Source organism: Somniosus microcephalus, chromosome 2 (assembly GCF_052327205.1).
Source record: "Somniosus microcephalus isolate GS21.2 chromosome 2, FLI_Smic_1.0, whole genome shotgun sequence".
Taxonomy (NCBI): domain Eukaryota; kingdom Metazoa; phylum Chordata; class Chondrichthyes; order Squaliformes; family Somniosidae; genus Somniosus; species Somniosus microcephalus.
Genome location: NC_140988.1, coordinates 226,293,453 through 226,311,113, shown reverse-complemented (window position 1 = coordinate 226,311,113; position 17,661 = coordinate 226,293,453). Strand labels below are relative to the sequence as shown.

At 45.7% G+C, this 17,661-nt stretch overlaps 1 protein-coding gene across 2 annotated transcripts in view; it reads right to left on the bottom strand.

Annotated features, from left to right (window-relative positions):
- Positions 1-17,661, bottom strand: part of LOC147123241 (gamma-aminobutyric acid receptor subunit beta-1-like) — a 779,888-nt gene that overhangs the window by 90,800 nt on the left and 671,427 nt on the right. For both annotated transcript variants that reach the window (XM_085969663.1, XM_085969672.1), the window contains 2 exons: positions 13,233-13,385; positions 10,334-10,581 (listed from right to left, as the gene is read on the bottom strand). In XM_085969663.1, coding sequence (XP_085825789.1) covers positions 10,334-10,581; positions 13,233-13,385 — 401 coding nt within the window. The remainder of the gene's footprint in view (positions 1-10,333; positions 10,582-13,232; positions 13,386-17,661) is intronic.

Below are 17,661 nucleotides of genomic sequence, written 5' to 3'. Positions count from 1 at the left end.
TAAAGATGGAGACAAGTGGTTGGTGGTCAGTCAGCAAGGTGAGCTTCTGCCTGTGCAGATAGTGGTTGAACCTTTTCACTCCCCATACTAGGCTGAGGGCCTCCCTGTCAATCTGGGCATAGTTGCGCTCGGCTGAGGTTAGTGACCGAGACGCAAAGGCTACTGGCCTCTCCAACCCGTCTGGGAATTTGTGCGACAGCACCGCTCCAATACCATAGGGTGATGCATCACACGCCAACCGAATTGGTAGTGCTGGGTTGAAATGAGCCAACACCTCTTTTGATGTGATCAATTCTTTGCATTTCTGGAAAGCTCGTTTACATTCGTCATTCCACTTCCATGGTACCCCCGTTTGCAGTAGGGTGTTCAGTGGGTGTAATACTGTAGACAAATTTGGTAAGAACTTATGGTAGTAGTTCACCAGCCCAAGGAACGACCTCAGTTGTGACACATTTTCCGGTGCTGGAGCCTTGACTACTGCCTCAATCTTTTCAGGGGACTCATGTAACCCCTCTTCATCAATAACATGGCCACAATATGAGATCTGCTTCTGGAAAAACTCGCATTTGTGGCGGTTAGCTCAGAGCCCATATTACTTCAATCTAGTGAGCACCTGCTCCAGGTTGGCGAGGTGATCACTGTCGTTTTCGCCCGTGACCAGGATGTCGTCCAAATAACACTGGGTCCCTGGAATCCCTTGCAGGACTTGATCCATTGCCCTTTGCCAAATAGCCGGAGCTGATGCTACCCCGAACACCAGCCTGTTGTATTGGTAGAGACCTTTGTGAGTGTTGATCGTGCGGTATTGTTTTGAGGCTTCTTCTACCTCCATTTGCAGGTACGCCTGGGCCAGGTCAATCTTAGTGAAGCGTTTTCCTCCAGAGAGCGAGGCGAAAATATCTTCAATCCGCGGAAGCGGATATTGTACCTTGTGAAGGACTGGGTTCACTGTCACCATAAAGTCCCCACAGATGCGAACCTTCTTTGGTTCCCCAGGCGTATTATTCAACGACCTCTTCATTACAGGAATGATGGGTGTAGCCCACTCGCTCCAGTCCACTTTGGACAGTACTCCTGAACGTTCCAAGCCTTCCAGCTCTGCTTCGACGGCTGGGTGGATCGCATAAGGCACCAGTCTGGCCGTAAAAAACTTTGGGCTTGCATTTTCCTCTATTTTGATCATCGCTGTTATGCCTTTTAGTGTTCCGAGTCCCTCCTGGAACACTTCTTGTGCGTCAGTTAGCATTTTTGACAGTCGTCCAGGTGTGACGTCGTCATCCTTTTTGGCCTCTACCATCAGTGCCTGTATGGAATGCCAATCTAACTGTATCTTCTGGATCCATTCACGTCCTAGTAGTGGTGGTCCTCCATCTGGCAATACATATAGATCCATTTTTGGTGTTTCCTTGCCGTTGTATATCACGTTCACCCTTATTTTTCCTTTGGGGTAGACTTTTTGCCCCGTGTACGTCTTCAAGACAATCTCTGTATCTCTCAAGGGTATATGTGAGAATAGCCGCTTGTAGTCCCTTCGGTTTATGACTGTTAGGGCTGATCCTGTGTCCAATTCCATTTTCACTTGGACTCCGTCTATCTTGAGCGTGACCCGGATAGTTTGGTTATCCTCCATTTTGATTACATTATGTAGTTTCAGACAACCCAGCTCCTTGCTTTTGGAGTCTGTATCACTTTTCTGTTCGTCTGAACTACTCTCCGTCACCTTATGTACCTTTTTGTACTTCTCCTGCGGAGTTTTCATGCTGCTGGTTTTCTTTCCCGACCTGCAGACTCTTGCTATGTGTCCTGCTTTTCCACACTCTCTGCACATTTGGTCCTTGAGCCTACAATCCTTCTGGTCGTGTGTTGTTCTGCCGTAGCGATAACACTTCACTGCTGCATATGACATTTCATTGGTGCCATATTCTTGCGGTCTCCGTTGCATCTCTGCAGCGCCCTGTGCGGCTGCTTCGTGTGATACTGCCATGCTGAAAGCCTTGTCCAGTGTAAGATCCTTTTCTGCTAGAAGCCATTTCTGGGTTCCTTCACTTTGAAGCCCACACACAAACTTGTCCCTTAACGTATCTGCTAGTCCCATTCCAAACTGGCAGTGTTTCGATAGCTTGCGCAGTTCCGTTAAATACTCAGCATTACTTTTGTTTTTATGCAGGTTCCTTCTGTGGAACTTAAATCTTTCTGCTATCAACAGCGGTGTGGGGTTTAAGTGGTCCTGTAGGATTGCCACTTTGCTTTCAAAATCCTTATCCACTGGCTTCTCTGGGGTTACTAGGTTTCGCAGTAAGCCATACGTTTTTGCACCCATGGAATTCAGCAAAACCAGTGCTTTCCTGGCATCTGGCACTTCATTCGCCTGGCAGTAGACCTCAATGCGTTCCACATATGTCACCCAATCTTCGACTTCATTGTCGAACGCTGTGACACTGCCACTCTTCGGCATCCCTGGGTGTGGTTAGAGTGGCTAAAATGGCGTCTCCCGCGCTCTCCCTTCTTCTCCGCTGGCTCAAAATGGCATCTCCCGCGCTTCCGTTTCTTCCCGCGCTCGCCCTTCTTCTACGCTGCGGCTTCAAAAATGGCATCTCCCGCGCTCTCCCTTCTTCTCCATGGCTCAAATGGCGTCTCCCGCACTTCCTTTCTTCCCCCGTGGACGCTGCTCAGCCCTTGATCCCTGGCTGCGCTCTGCGCGTTCTCCTGTGCGCCTCTCTCGTTGCCGCCGCTCGGTCCTGAACCCCGACTGTGCTTTACCCTCTCTCTCTTTTTGTTTTCCGTCGACGCCGCTCGGTCTTCAACCCCAGGCTGCTCCCTGTGCGCTTTACCCTCTCTCTTACCCCGTCGACGCTGCTCGGCCTTTTCTGTGCCGTCGGTCGGCTCCAGCCACCGCTGTCCGGGAAGGGTCTGCGCTGTACCTGTTGCCAGCCTGTTGCTGGATCGTCGTGGCTGGAGAACCAAGCCCAGCTCTCCACAGCCTCCCCTGCGATGCTCACTCTCTGCCGGATGACTGGGCGGTTGCTCGTGGTCGACGCCCGTGCTTCTGGCCTCGACTTTCTTCCACTGTCCTCCAGGAGCGAATCCCCGGGAGGAAATGCAGAGTTGCAGGTAGGTTCGAATCGACCTCATCGCCACTGTTAAATCCGTGAATCTTAAGGTATGGTGTTCTTTAATAAATAGATGGAGACTGCAGATTAACAATCAACGGGTGTTTACTGGATGAGGGTAGTCTAAAAACTAACAGTACAGATCCCTGCTCAGGGCTTATATACAGGTGTGGTCACTGCCGGTACTACAGTATACAGGAGCTGTAAAAGTAGTTCTCTCTTAAAGGTACATACACTACAGATGGGGAGCTGGGCGGGGAGCTGGATGGGGAGCTGGATGGGGAGCTGGGCGGGGAGCTGGACGGGGAGCTGGGCGGGGAGCTGGGCGGGGAGCTGGGCGGGGAGCTGGATGGGGAGCTGTCTGTCTATGAATTAGCTCCAGAGAAGCTAGTGCCTTTGTGAACTGATGTGGTGGGGGAGGGAGAAGTTGGATTTGGGACAGCGACCGTAGCGGTATCTTTTGGGTAAGCAAAGGTCTGGTTGGTCTGTTGAAAATCCAAATGTTTTTCCTTTTATCTTTTAAATTAAAAATCTATTAATTGTGAATTATAAAAGTGCTTTCATTCAATTAAAATGCTTAATTTCTAATGTAAAGCTCAACATTTTGCAGTGAAGCATCCTTCCAGACCCCGCTAGAAACACACCACCATTTCTCTGCCTTTAACATTTGGTTTTCCCCCGTCAAGCTTTCATGTACATACGTTATTTTTTTCCTCCAATATAAATGAAGGAAGCTTGTTCATACTTACAGCCTAGGTTACAAAGCCTTGTAAACAACTACTTGTTTTCACATTTCTGGCCTATCCTTGAGCTCTCTGATCAGCTTTTGCTAGTTTTCTCAGTTGTCAGGTATGCTCCCTCTGTGAGGGGAAATGCATGGCTGGCACTTGGTGAATTTCTAGTACTTCTGAGTGCAGTAATCTCCCTCCCTTCTGTACTGTTCTGTACACATACAGGAATGACGTATGAGGAGAGATTGGGTCGATTGGGCTTGTACTCGCTGGAGTTTAGAAGAATGAGAGGGGATCTCATTGAAACTTATAAAATTCTAACAGGACTAGACAGACTAAATGCAGGAGGAATGTTAAGAACATAAGAAATAGGAGCAGGAGTCGGCCAATCGGCCCCTCGATCCTGCTCCGCCATTCAATAAGATCTTGGCTGATCTGATCCTAACCGCCAATCTACTATCACAGAACCATCTCCTGAATCTAACAGAATTAGACACACAAAATAGGAGCAGGATCAGGCTACACGGCCCCTGGGCCCGCTCCGCTACCCACAGGGCCATGACGGATCCGAACCTAGACTTATGTCCAAATTCCTGCCCGCTCCCCGTAACCCTTAATTCCCTTTACTTCTAGGAAACTGTCTATTTCTGTTTTAAATTTATGTAATGATGTAGCTTCTACAGCTTTTTGGGGCAGCATATTCCATGTACCTACCACCCTCTGAGTGAAGTAGTTCCTCCTCATCTCAGTTTTGAAAGAGCAGCCCCTTATTCTAAGGCTATGCCCCCTAGTTCTAGTTCCACCCATCATCGGGAACATCCTCCCCGCATCCACCCGATCCAACCCCTTCACAATCTTATATGTTTCAATAAGATCGCCTCTCATTCTTCTGAACTCCAATGAGTAGAGTCCCAATCTACTCAACCTCTCCTCATATGTCCATCCCATCATCCCCGGGATTAACCGAGTGAACCTTCTTTGTACTGACTCGAGAGCAAGTATGTCCTTTCTTAAGTATGGACACCAAAACTGTACGCAGTATTCCAGGAGCGGTCTCACCAATACCTTGTACAACTGAAGCAATACCTCCCTATTTTTATATTCTACCCCCCTAGCAATGAAAGCCAACATTCCATTGGCCTTCTTAATCACTTGCTGCACCTGCATACTAACCTTTTGAGTTTCGTGCACCAGGACCCCCAGATCCCTTTGTGCTTCAGTACTTTCCAGTTTCTTGCCATTAAGATAATAACTTGCTCTACGATTTTTCCTGCCAAAGTGCATAACTTCACACTTTCCAGTATTGTATTCCATCTGCCAAATCTCTGCCCACTTACTTAGCCTGTCTATGTCCCCTTGCAGGTTTTTTATGTCCTCCTCACTCACTACTTTCCCTCCCATCTTAGTATCATCTGCAAACTTTGATATGTTGCACTCGGTCCCCTCCTCCAAATCATTAATATAGATTGTAAAGAGTTGGGGACCCAGCACTGACCCCTGCGGAACACCACTAGTTACTGATTGCCAGTCTGAGAATGAACCATTTATCCCAACTTTCTGCCTTCTGTTAGATAGCCAATCCTCTATCCATGCCAGAATATTACCCCCAATCCCGTGATTTTTTATCTTAAGCAATAATCTTTTGTGTGGCACCTTGTCAAATGCCTTTTGGAAGTCTAAATACACTACGTCCACTGGTTCCCCTTTATCCACCCTATATGTTACTTCCTCAAAGAACTCCAGCAAATTTGTCAAACATGACTTCCCCTTCATAAAACCATGCTGACTTTGTCCTATTAAATTATGATTATCCAAATGTCCTGCTACTGTCTCCTTAATAATGGACTCCAAAATTTTACCTACCACAGATGTTAGGCTAACCGGTCTATAGTTTCCAGCCTTCTGTCTACTGCCCTTTTTAAATAAGGGTGTTACATTAGCAGTTTTCCAGTCTGCCGGGACCTTTGCTGAGTCCAGGGAGTTTTGGAAAATTATTACCAATGCATCCACAATCCCTACCGCCACTTCCCTCAAGACCCTAGGATGTAAGCCATCAGGTCCAGGTGATTTATCCGTCTTGAGTCCCATTATTTTACTGAGTACCACTTCCTTAGTGATTTTGATCGTGCTTAGCTCCTCCCCCCCTATAGCCCCCTGTTTGTCCAGTGTTGGGATATTCTTAGTGTCCTCTACTGTAAAGACTGATACAAAATATTCATTCAGTGTTTTTGCCATCTCCATATTTCCCACCATTAATTTCCCGGTCTCATCCTCTAAGGGACCAACATTTACTTTAGCCACCCTTTTTCTTTTTATATAACTATAAAAACTCTTACTATCTGTTTTTATATTTTTTGCTAATTTACTTTCATAATCTATCTTCCCTTTCTTAATCAATCTTTTTGTTATTTTTTGCTGTCTTTTAAAGTTTTCCCAATCCTCTATCCTCCCACTAGATTTGGCTACCTTATATGCCCTTGTTTTTAGTCAAATACTATCCTTAATTTCTTTACTTAGCCACAGATGGCTGTCTTTTCTTTTACACCCTTTTCTTCTCAGTGGAATATATATTTTTTGGAAGTTGTAAAATAACTCCTTAAATATACACCACTGATCATGTATCGTCTTACCCTTTAATCTATTTTCCCAATCCACTCTACTCAATTCCGCTCTCATACCTTCATAGTCTCCTTTATTCAAGCTTAGCACGCTTGTTTGAGGTCCAACCTTCTCACCCTCTAATTGAATATGGAATTCAACCATGTTATGGTCACTCATTCCAAGGGGATCCTTTACTAGGACATTTTTAATTAATCCTGTCTCGTTACACAGGACCAGATCTAAGGTTGCTTGCCCCCTGGTCGGTTCAGTTACATACTGCTCAAGAAACCCATCCCTAATACACTCAATGAACTCATCCTCAAGGCAGCCCTGCCCAATTTGATTTGTCCAATTAATATGATAGTTAAAATCCCCCAAAATTATAGATGTTCCCTTTTTACAAGCCTCAACTATTTCCTGATTGATACTCTGTCCAACAGAGTTGCAACTGTTCGGAGGCCTATAGGCTACGCCCACTAGTGTTTTTTTCCCCTTATTATTCCTTATCTCCACCCAAACTGTTTCATTATCCTGATCTTTTGTCCCAATATCATTTTTCTGTATTACAGTGATTCCTTCCTTTATTAACATAGCCACCCCACCTCCCCTTCCTTCCTGCCTGTCCTTCCTGATCGTTAAATAACCTGGTATGTTTAATTCCCAGGCATTGTAACCCTGCAGCCATGTTTCTGTAATGGCCACAAGATCATACCCATATGTAGTTATTTGTGCCATTAACTCGTCTATTTTGTTACGAATGCTACGTGCATTCAGATAGAGAACTTTCAAATATGTTTTGTGACACTTAGTTCCTGCTTTTGCCCTTTTTATTACTTTACCTTTTACTCCATACCCTCTGCCCCTTCCTGACACGCTCTGGTTTTTAATTTCCCCACTGCTACCTAAGTCTATGACCTTCTCTATTGTCATTTTTATTATTTGCTCTCTAGGAACCTCCCCCCGACTAGTTAGTTTAAAGCCCTCTCTACAGCCCTAGTTATATGATCCGCCAGGACTCTAGTCCCAGCACTGGCCAAGTGAAGCCCGTCCCAACGGAACAGCTCCCTCCTGCCCCAGTACTGGTGCCAGTGTCCCAGGAAGCAAAACCCATTTCTCCCACACCAGTCTTTGAGCCACGCATTTAACTCTCTAATTTTATTTGTCCTAGCCAAATTCGCTCGTGGCTCAGGTAATAATCCAGAGATTATTACCCTTGTGGTTCTGCTTTTTAATTTGGCCCCTAGCTGCTCAAACTCCCTCAGCAGAACCTCCTTCCTTGTCCTATCTATGTCGTTGGTACCAACATGACCACAACAACTGGATCCTCCCCCTCCCACTCCAAGTTTCCCGATGGCTGGGGAGTCCAGAACCAGGGGTCACAGTCTAAGAATAAGGGGTAAGCCATTTAGGACAGAAATGAGGAGGAATTTCTTCACCCAGAGAGTGGTGAACCTGTGGAATTCTCTACCACAGAAGGCAGTGGAGGCCAATTCATTAAATATATTCAAGAAGGAGTTAGATATATTACTTAAGGCTAAAGGGATCAAGGGATATGGGGAGAAGGCAGGGACAGGGTACTGAATTTGGATGATCAGCCATGATCTCATTGAATGGCGGAGCAAGCTCGAGGGGCCGAATGGCCTACTCCTGCTCCTATCTTCTATGTATCTATGTATTTCAGACGTTCTGAGAAGCTGAATCCCTCAAGTTACAGTGTACATTTTTTTATTTTCATTAATGCTAAAAGCACCACTGCAGAGTGTGAATGGAGCTTGATGTAAATGTAATCCAAAAAGCCACAAGTTATTATCCCTGAACACGCTTCATCCAGAAGCCATGCTTATTAATTCCTGTCTTCACCCCAAATTTGATCAACACAATCAGGATAGGATTAGGTCAAGGTTTTTCTAAATCGACTAACTTCACTTTATGGGAAATCCAAACACACACCAACAAAACCATGAGAATAACGATATGTTTTCACTTTATCTACATTAGAGTTCCTTGGGTTGGAGTCTATTTGGGTCAAACTAAATCTATGAACTGTGGCAGATTTTCTCATGTGAAGTTAATGGATCTGAATGCAATCAGCAATCTAATGAAAACCAATGGTGCGCATCCAGACCTTGTGCTGGTAACTTCTATTCAACACAGCCTACAGGAACCGAATGGAAGCAGTTTAACTTTTCCAGACACTAAATCCTTGGCCCTTTCAGTGCACTACTGCTGCAACTCTGACGGGGCTGTTCCCTCTAATTCTTTTTTTAGTGCACGGTCCCTTTAACTGGGTGTGCGGCCCATTCAAATTTACGGCATGCGCGGTTTCTTCCCTGTAGAAGATGCTGAGCAGCCTGCGCGGGACCTCCAGAACACCGTGCGGTTGCGCAGCTTAGTGGGAACGTTGCCCCCGTGATGGGGGTACACCAGGAGGGCTGCAAATTAGGCCAGGAGCTTATTTCTTTCTCTTTCTTCTATGGCTTTCTATAACCTTTTATTTTTCTGTTTTCCTTTTTTGTGTGCCCTGCTACTTCTTTCTTTTCCCTTTTTTAAGTAGATCTATAATACGTTTGCCATTATTTTGACATATCTTTGTCTGGTTTTCAGTCACTTATTTCTTGTCTTGTGTTTTCAGCCAGTTACCTTCAGCCTCTATTTTTCTGAATCTGTAAATCTCAGCTCAGATCACTCAAGAACATCAGTCGCTCTGCTGCAATCTCACAACAGCTATTGCTGTAGCACATCGCTACTAAAGTACTTACCTGCAGATTTTAAATATTAGAAATTACTGAAAACTACCAAACTCAACACTAACGTTTTATTTTTGCATTACCTAAGGGTTCAATCCAGTTCTTTGAGCTATTTAAGTTTATTCAAGGCACAGTAATACAGACAAATGGACAATGGCAGCTTAATAGGTATGGTAGCATAGCGGTTATGTCACTGGACTAGTAATCCAGCAGTTCAAGAAGGCGGCTCACCACAACCTTCTCAAGGGCAATTAGGGATGGGCAATAAATGCTGGCCTTGCCCGCGACACCCACATCCCACAAATGAATAAAAAAAAGGGAGTCCCTTCAGGCCTGAGGCTCCTATAAAAGTAAAAAGAAAAGAACTGATTTACAGTTCAGCAAAGGTGGCGATAAATTTACGTTTACAGTACTATGGTTTGAGCCTGGTTATCAGCCAGTCAGAAAATATTTTGCATTCTGATCACATACAATATGTAACATGTCACTTAACACACCCTCAACGTTCAGTTAATCTGTTTGTGCCCTGTATGTTGGAGATTTGTAAAAGATTTTTCTACAACAGCTTTTATTATGCTACTCATTAGCAGTGCCACAGCATTTGAATATGAAATTAGGAAGATCGCTGTTATTTGTGGAGAAATTCAGAAAGCACACCATTTTAGGTGATAAATGTTAGGCTGTAGTGGCTGCTCAGAATATGAATTTCCATTTCCAGATATCAGAGTTGCCTTGGGCAGTGAAGTTGGAGATTTACACTGAGATGGTATAAATGCCTGATGAAAATCTCCAATGTGCTGATCACCTGGTATATTGAATTTTGGTAACAGTAAATGTAAGCTCCAGGAGAGGATAATCAATTCAGACCATCTTGCACCAAATGGGTTGAGATGTTTACAGACCCATATATAATCCTAATGTATGAAAGCAAATTTCTCAATGTTTCTACGCAAGAAAAACATTTGCTGTGGGATAAGTTCCATTTTACCATTTCCTTTCATCACATTTGACTCCTGCTAAGAGCTGAAGAAACTTATTGATTAATGATTCATCATCCTCTAAAATATGACAGAGATAAGAAATACTGGTAAAATGTGAGGTAATTTCTCAGGCTCGCATGGCAACCCCTATTTTTTTTTTTTACCTGAGCTTTGTTGGTTCCCAATCTGCTTTTCACATGGGCCTGAGCATCTTTCTCAGCTGCTTTCTTCTGAAGCTGCGGCCCTCTTCCAAAGAATATATAGTTGACAAAAGCGTACTCCAATAAAGCCAGGAATACAAACACAAAACAACCCATCAAGTAAATGTCAATGGCCTTAACATAGGGGATCTTGGGAAGGGTTTCCCTGAGGTGAGTGCTGATAGTTGTCATGGTAAGTACGGTTGTGATTCCTGTGAAATGTTGAGAAATAAACATCAATATGCAACATTTAAAAAATATATATACACATATCTATCACTATTAAAATCTTACATCTACACACAACAGCAACAACTTGCATTTATATAGTGGCTTTAATGTAACAAAGAAATCTCAAGATGCTTCACAGAAGTATAATCTGAGCCACAGAAGGAGACATTAGGAGTGGTGACCAAAAGCTTGGTCAAAGAGGTGGGTTTTAAACAGGGTCTTAAAGAAGGAAAGGGAGATAGAGAGACAGAGGAGTTTAAGGAGTTAATTCCAGAGCTTGGGGCCTAGGTGGCTGAAGGCACATCAGCCAATGATGGGGTGAAGTGGCAGACAATGCATGAGGCCATTGTCAGAGGAACGGAGAGTTTGGGGTGGACGATAGCAGGACTGGAAGCAGTTACAGGGAGGGTGAGGCCACAAAGGGATTTAAACACAAGGATGGGAATTTGAAATTGGAGGCGTTGGGAGACCGGGAGCCAATGTAGGTCAGGGAGGACAGTGGTGATGGATGAGCAGGACTCAGTGCTGGATTGAATAAGGGGCAACCGAGTTTTGGATGAGCTGAAGTTTACGGAGGGTGGAGAATGGGAGGCGAGCCAGCAGAGTACTGGAATAGTCAAGCCTGGAGGTGACAAAGGCATGAATGGGAGTTTCAGCAGCAGCTGGACTGAAGTACGGGCAGAGGCAGGTGATGTTATGGAGATGGAAGTAGGCGGTCTTTGTGATGAAGAAGATATAGGGCTGGAAGCTCAAGTTGGAATTGAATAGGACGCACAGGTTGCAAACAGTCTGGTTCAACCTGAGACAAAGGCCAGGGAGCGGTCTGGGATCAGTGGAAAGAATACAAAGCATGTGGTGGGGGCCGAAGATGATAGTCTCAATCTTCCCAATGTTTAACTGGAGGAAAACATGACTCATCCAAGATTGGATGGCAGACAATAGATCTGGCAACACTGAGACAGTGGAGAGTCGAGAGAGATGATGGGGAGTTAGTGCTGGGTGTCATCAGCGCTCATGTGGAAGCTGACCATGTGTCTATGAATCATGTTGCCGGGGGTAGCAAGTAGATGTGGGAGAGGAGGGGACAATGATGTATCCTTGGAGGGGTGTTAGCAATGTTCCCTGTAATTTTTTTTGGGAGTGCCACCCATTCAATTTTTCACGCATTTGCGGTTATTTACATTGTAATTCCAGTGAGCGGCCTGCGCGGGACCTCCAGACTGCTGCGCGGCAGCTTAACGGGAACACTGGGTGGTAGATAATTAGAATTTTAAAGAAGTGGTGTAAGGGGTGGAACAAAGTGATGGGATCAAAGGAAAAGGTACCAGAGGAGTAGGGGGAGAGCTGAGGGTGTGACTTGGTGATAAAGGCCACACATCACCGCGGCAGTTTGGGTGGGATAGGGGGTGGAAAGTATAGCTAAGCAGGGAGGTTTGGCAAATTTCACAATTTCTGTCTGCAAAACATTACTTCCTGTTATCACATTTGTCACACTTTTATATAAACTTTTTTCCTGTTATAAATTTCTATATTCAGATTTATAATGGAAACTACCGATGCAAGCTTGTCACATTGTAATTACACCCTCCTGCCAGTAGCTTCCCGATTTTAAGTCTCCCAGTTGCTCAGCTTGTGCTGCAGAGAAATGCCGATGCTCCAACCAACATTACTTCTCTGTTTCCCAAAGCGCTGCAAATTTTGCTATTTTACTTCAACTAATATAACATCGAAGTATTACAAAACACAAGGACAGAATATATGATGTTAAACTGGAATTGTGTCTGCATGCCTTGTCCAATTACCCACCTCCTTCTAATCACACTTCACCTGAAGATGGGGGAGGGCTGAAAATCTGTGGGTTCCCATCCAGGCAGTTACCCTGCAATCGTTCCCATTGGTGGCATCCAGTGCTGACTCTGCCAGATTTTGCGAGGTGTCTGGGAGGGCATCTAATCTGTATGGCACCAGTCGGCACAAGTGCCACTGTGTAACTCTGGTGTAGCCCTCCACATGCAGTTGGAAAATCTAGTGTCATGTGCTGAGGATTGCCCAGGCTCAGTCTTCCCGCCCCTCCCTCCACCCCCTGCCCACCACCCCAGACACCAGCCATGTCACCTTCAGACTCCAGTGTAAGAGGGATGATCAAGATATTTTTAAAAATCCTCATTCTTTAGAGGTCCGGACCGCTCCTCGGGCCTGAACTCAGCCCCCCTCCCCCACCACCACTGAGACCCACTTATGACCAGCTGGAGGCTGGTACGCCTTATCTCACTGGACTTTTAACCAGGTCCCAAATGAACCTGCGAAGTGGGAATTCCTGCTGTAGGTAGTCCCTGTTACAGCTCTGCCCTGTGTTGTACGGTAATGTAGTGGTTATGTTACTGGACTAGTGATCCACCACTGCTTGCTTAAAGTACACCAACTTCATTCTCCCTCTTGTAGTGACTTTAAGAGCAATCTGAGGTTGTAGGGCCTGCTTCTGGTGTTCTGCCTGGCTCTCTACTCCATACTCTGTCTCCATGCTGCACACCTTGGACGTCACTCCCAGATATCCATTACTGTAGCCCATGTATATCATTTAACAGTTTGCATCTCAGGCACAGATCTGGAATACTGACTGTTATTTAAATACCTAGTGCAACTCTTGCAGCAGAAGCATCATAATTGATCCAGAAGGACACCCATGACAAAATTGTGATTAAAGTTGAGGGCATGTATGTTTGCAAGATGAAATAACCGATATTTCTTTTCAGTCGAAAACTCAGTGATAGTCTTGGATAAGAACCTAAAAAATAAATACATCAATGAATTGACATTTGCACAGATCTTACTGATGTGCAGCAAGAAACCTAAGGTCCTTATGAACATAGGAACAGGAGTAGGCCATTCAGCCCCTCGAGCCTGTTCCGTCATTCAATTAGATCATGGCTGATCTGTATCTTAATTCCATTCATCCGCCTTGGTTCTGTAACCCTAAATATCCTGGCCTAACTATATTCTATCAATCTCCGTTTTAAAATTTGAAATTAACCTAGCCTCAACAGCTTTTTGGGGGAGAGAGTTCCAGATTTCCACTACCCTTTGTGTGAAGAAGTGCTTTCTGACAGCACCCCTGAAAGGCTTAGCTCTAATTTGAAGGTTATGCCCCCTTGTTCTCAACTCCCCCCACCAGAGGAAATAGCTTCTCTATATGTACACTATCAACTCCTTTGATCATGTTAAACACCACAATTAGATCACCCCTTAATGTTTTATATTCAAGTGACTACAAGCCTATTCTATGCAACTGTTCTTGTAATTTAACACTTTTAGCCCTGGTATTATTCTGATGATCAAAAGATGATCCCAACAGCATCTCAAATAATAAACTGGTAAAACATTCAGGAAATGAAAATGCGTAATGCAGACCAGTTATAATGTTTGTACATTGGATGAGGCAAAATAATATACTCTGGCTGATTGGCTATGCAGTTATAATAATGAGTTTGTGGCCTAATAAAGTTCTTCCAATGTATCTGCATGCCTCTTTTCTTCCTATCTACTTGTCGCACTAAATAAAATATGTTCTTAAAACTGAAAACCAGAATCATAAAACAGATATTTGGATAGTAATTGGACCTCGTTGAGCCCATTTTATGGGTGTAAAACGGATGCAACGTGGGCCAATTTTGGGAAACATCGTCCTGCGCTCAATCAGCCGAAGGGTTACTGGGGCCACCATATCAGCATAGGCAGGTGCCCGTGGAGCTCACCTTAAACAGGCACTTATTTTACATATATAAATGAGGGGCCTAAGAACATAAGAATTAGGAGCAGGAGTCGGCCATACGGCCCCTCGAGCCTGTTCCACCATCCAATAAGATCCTGGCTGATCTTCGACTTCAACTCCACTTTCCCGCCTGATCCCCATATCCCTTGATTCCCCTAGAGTCCAAGGGGGTGATTTTATCAATGGGGACGTGATGGAGATGGGACTGCTGCTTGTCAGGTTTTAGTCCTGCCTCCATCGATGTCTGGCCAACCCACGCTATTTTCCCTTGATTGACCTTGTTAAGCCCACCCAGCGGGCTTAGCAGACCAATTAAGGGAAAGCCGGTGACAGAAAACATCAGCATATGACGTTTCATCTGTCAAAATCATTTGACAGCTCTGTGAAGCTGTCGAACACTGACAATCTGTCTTCTAAGTTGAGTCCTTTACTCGAGGCTCACTTAGAAAGCTTTCCTGAGCAGAAAGCAGAAGGCTGCTGCATTTAAGAATGCAGCGGCCATTCTGCTTTCTCTGCCGGTGAGCTGAGGCAGCTCTGCAGCCTAAAGGGATGAAGCCTGGAGGAAGAAGCAAAGGTAAGTAATCTTATTAAAACACTTCAGAGTCACCTCAGACACTTACCTCTCCACACTTGCACAGCGCACATTTCGGTCCCTCCGACCCCCCGCAGACAGCTCGCCCCGCTGACCCTGGCAAGGTTCAGTGCCATTGGAAAGCCCACACTTTAGGGCTCATAATAGGGATTAGCCAAAAAACTGCCTGTTAACTACCTGTTAACAGGCAGTTAATTGGCACTAATCCCCTTGCCGCCTCGAAGAGACGGGTCCCGGCGCGGGTCGGGTACCTGCCTCCTGGGAAGATGGCACGGAGGCGGGTTGGGGGCGGGACGGGTACCCGCTCCCAGATTCTGCCATTTTCCTGGCAGTCCCGCCTCCATACCTGCTTCCCCAGGGCTGGCAAAATCACACCCCAAAATTCTACCTATCTCAGCCTTGACAATTCAGCATCCACAGCCCTTTGGAGTAGAGAATTCCAAAGATTCACAATCCTCTGAGTGAAGAAATTCCTCCTCATCTCAGTCTTAAATGGCCGAACCCTTATCCTGAGACGATGCCCCCTAGTTCTAGACTCCCCACCCAGGGGAAACAACCTCTCAGCATCTACCCTGTCAATCCCCCTCAGAATCTTGTATATTTCAATGAGATCACCTCTCATTCTTCTAAACTCCAGAGAGTATAGGCCCATTCTACTCAATCTCTCCTCATAGGACAACCCTCTCATCCCGGGGATTCATCTAGTGAACCTTCGTTGCACTGCCTCTAAGGCAAGTAGATCCTTCCTCAGATAAGGAGACCAAAACTGTGCACAGTACTCCAGGTGTGATCTCACCAAAGCCCTGAACAATTGTAGTAAGACTTCCTTACTCTTGTACTCCAACTCCCTTGCAATAAAGACCAACATTTGCCTTCCTAATTGCTTGCTGTACCTGCATGTTAACTCTCTGTGTTTCCTGCACGAGGACACCTAAATCTCTCTGAACACGAACATTTTATAGTTTCTCAACGTTTAAAAAATATTCTGTTTTTCTATTCTTCCTACCAAAATGAATAACCTCACATTTCCCCACATTATACTCCCTCTGCCACCTTATTGCCCACTCACTTAACCTGTCTATATCCCTTTGCAGGCTCTTTGTGTCCTCCTCACAGCTAACAGCTAACATCCCTGCACTAAATCGCTCACTCAGGCTTCTTCACTGCAGTCTGAGGAGCAGCCGCCACCAAAAACAGAAGTTTAAAAAGAAATGTTGCTGTGGAGCCAGGACCATCAGGAGTGCAGCTGTGGCCCAACACTGTCCCTTCCTGCTGTTGTCCTTCCACCCTCCACCCAGGACTTACCTTAGGGCCACTGCCGATGACAAAGGCAGCCCAAAATGGAAAACCCTTACAATGGGCTAGCTGCTTTTGGAGGTGGGACAAGCGCTGGCAGCTTGCCCAAGTTACTTCAATGAAGCCCGAGGCTCAATTTGGGGCGAGCTTCAGGCATCCCGGTTAGGGCATTCTGTGTCTACGAAAATGAACTATAACCAATTTTTACCCCATTATCTCTTTAGTAAAAGAATCTGGGAATTTTTCATGGTTAAATTTTTAAATGAACATTATATGACTATGCTAGCTTCATCAATCTGAGGTAGGTCTTTTTGCTGTTTCTACACTCTATATAATTACTACATTGATGGAGATGACAGAGCGGATTAGGCGGTGATCTGTCCAGCAGTCGTCAGCTCCTGTCATGGCGCGGGTGATGCGGACGTCCTTGCGGTCCCTCACTCGGACGATGACGTAGTTCAGCAGATGCCAGTGCTTGGAACGAGGGTGCTGCCATGAAGCCTTGTACTTGTCTCTCTGATGGAACAAGGTGTTGGTTATGACAAGGCCATGTTCTAAGCATTTCGACAGGAGGAGGGTACCGTTGGAGTTGGCTTTCCCTACCCCCTCTCTGCCGATCACACCTCCCCAGAGGTCTGTGTCCTTTCCAACTCTGGCGTTGAAGTCGCCAAGGAGGATCAGCTTGTCGCCCGTTGGGACTCGGGACAGGGATTGTTCGAAGCTGGAGTAGAATTCCTCTTTGGTCTCGTCTGTGGCTTGCAGTGTTGGGGCGTGTGCACTGATGACCATAGCGCACTGCTTTCGGACTAGGGTGAGTCGAAGAGTCATAAGGCGCTCGTTTATACCACTAGGGGAATCTCCATCAACGTAGCCCCAAAACAGCGGCGACAACAGAAACAATGCCGCAGGAAAATTAACGCTGGAGCACTCAAAGACCCCGCTAAGAAAGCCCTATTCAGCCTCACAAACAACCTGACGACTCCCAGTGATGCAGAGACACAGAGTGCCCACAGCGTCTGGTCTGCACTCAAGGCCTCCATAATCAGCACCTGTGAAGAGACGCTCGGTCACTCAACCAGGAAACACCAAGACTGGTTCGACGAGAACGACCAGGAGATCCAGGAGCTAATAAGCCGCAAGCGCAAGGCATTCCTGATCTGGAAACAGCAACAGAACTCGAGAGCAAGAAAGCAGCTCTACAGACGCCTGAAGGCCGAGGTCCAACAAAAAACTCGCGACCTAAAGAACAGATGGTGGGTGGAGAAAGCGCAGGAGATCCAGCAGCTAGCCGACAACCACGACGTGCGTGGATTCTTTAGCGCAGTCAAGACCATCTATGGCCCAAGCACCCAAGGCCCTTCCCCACTGCGGGCCAAGAACGGAGAGGTACTCATCAAGGACAGG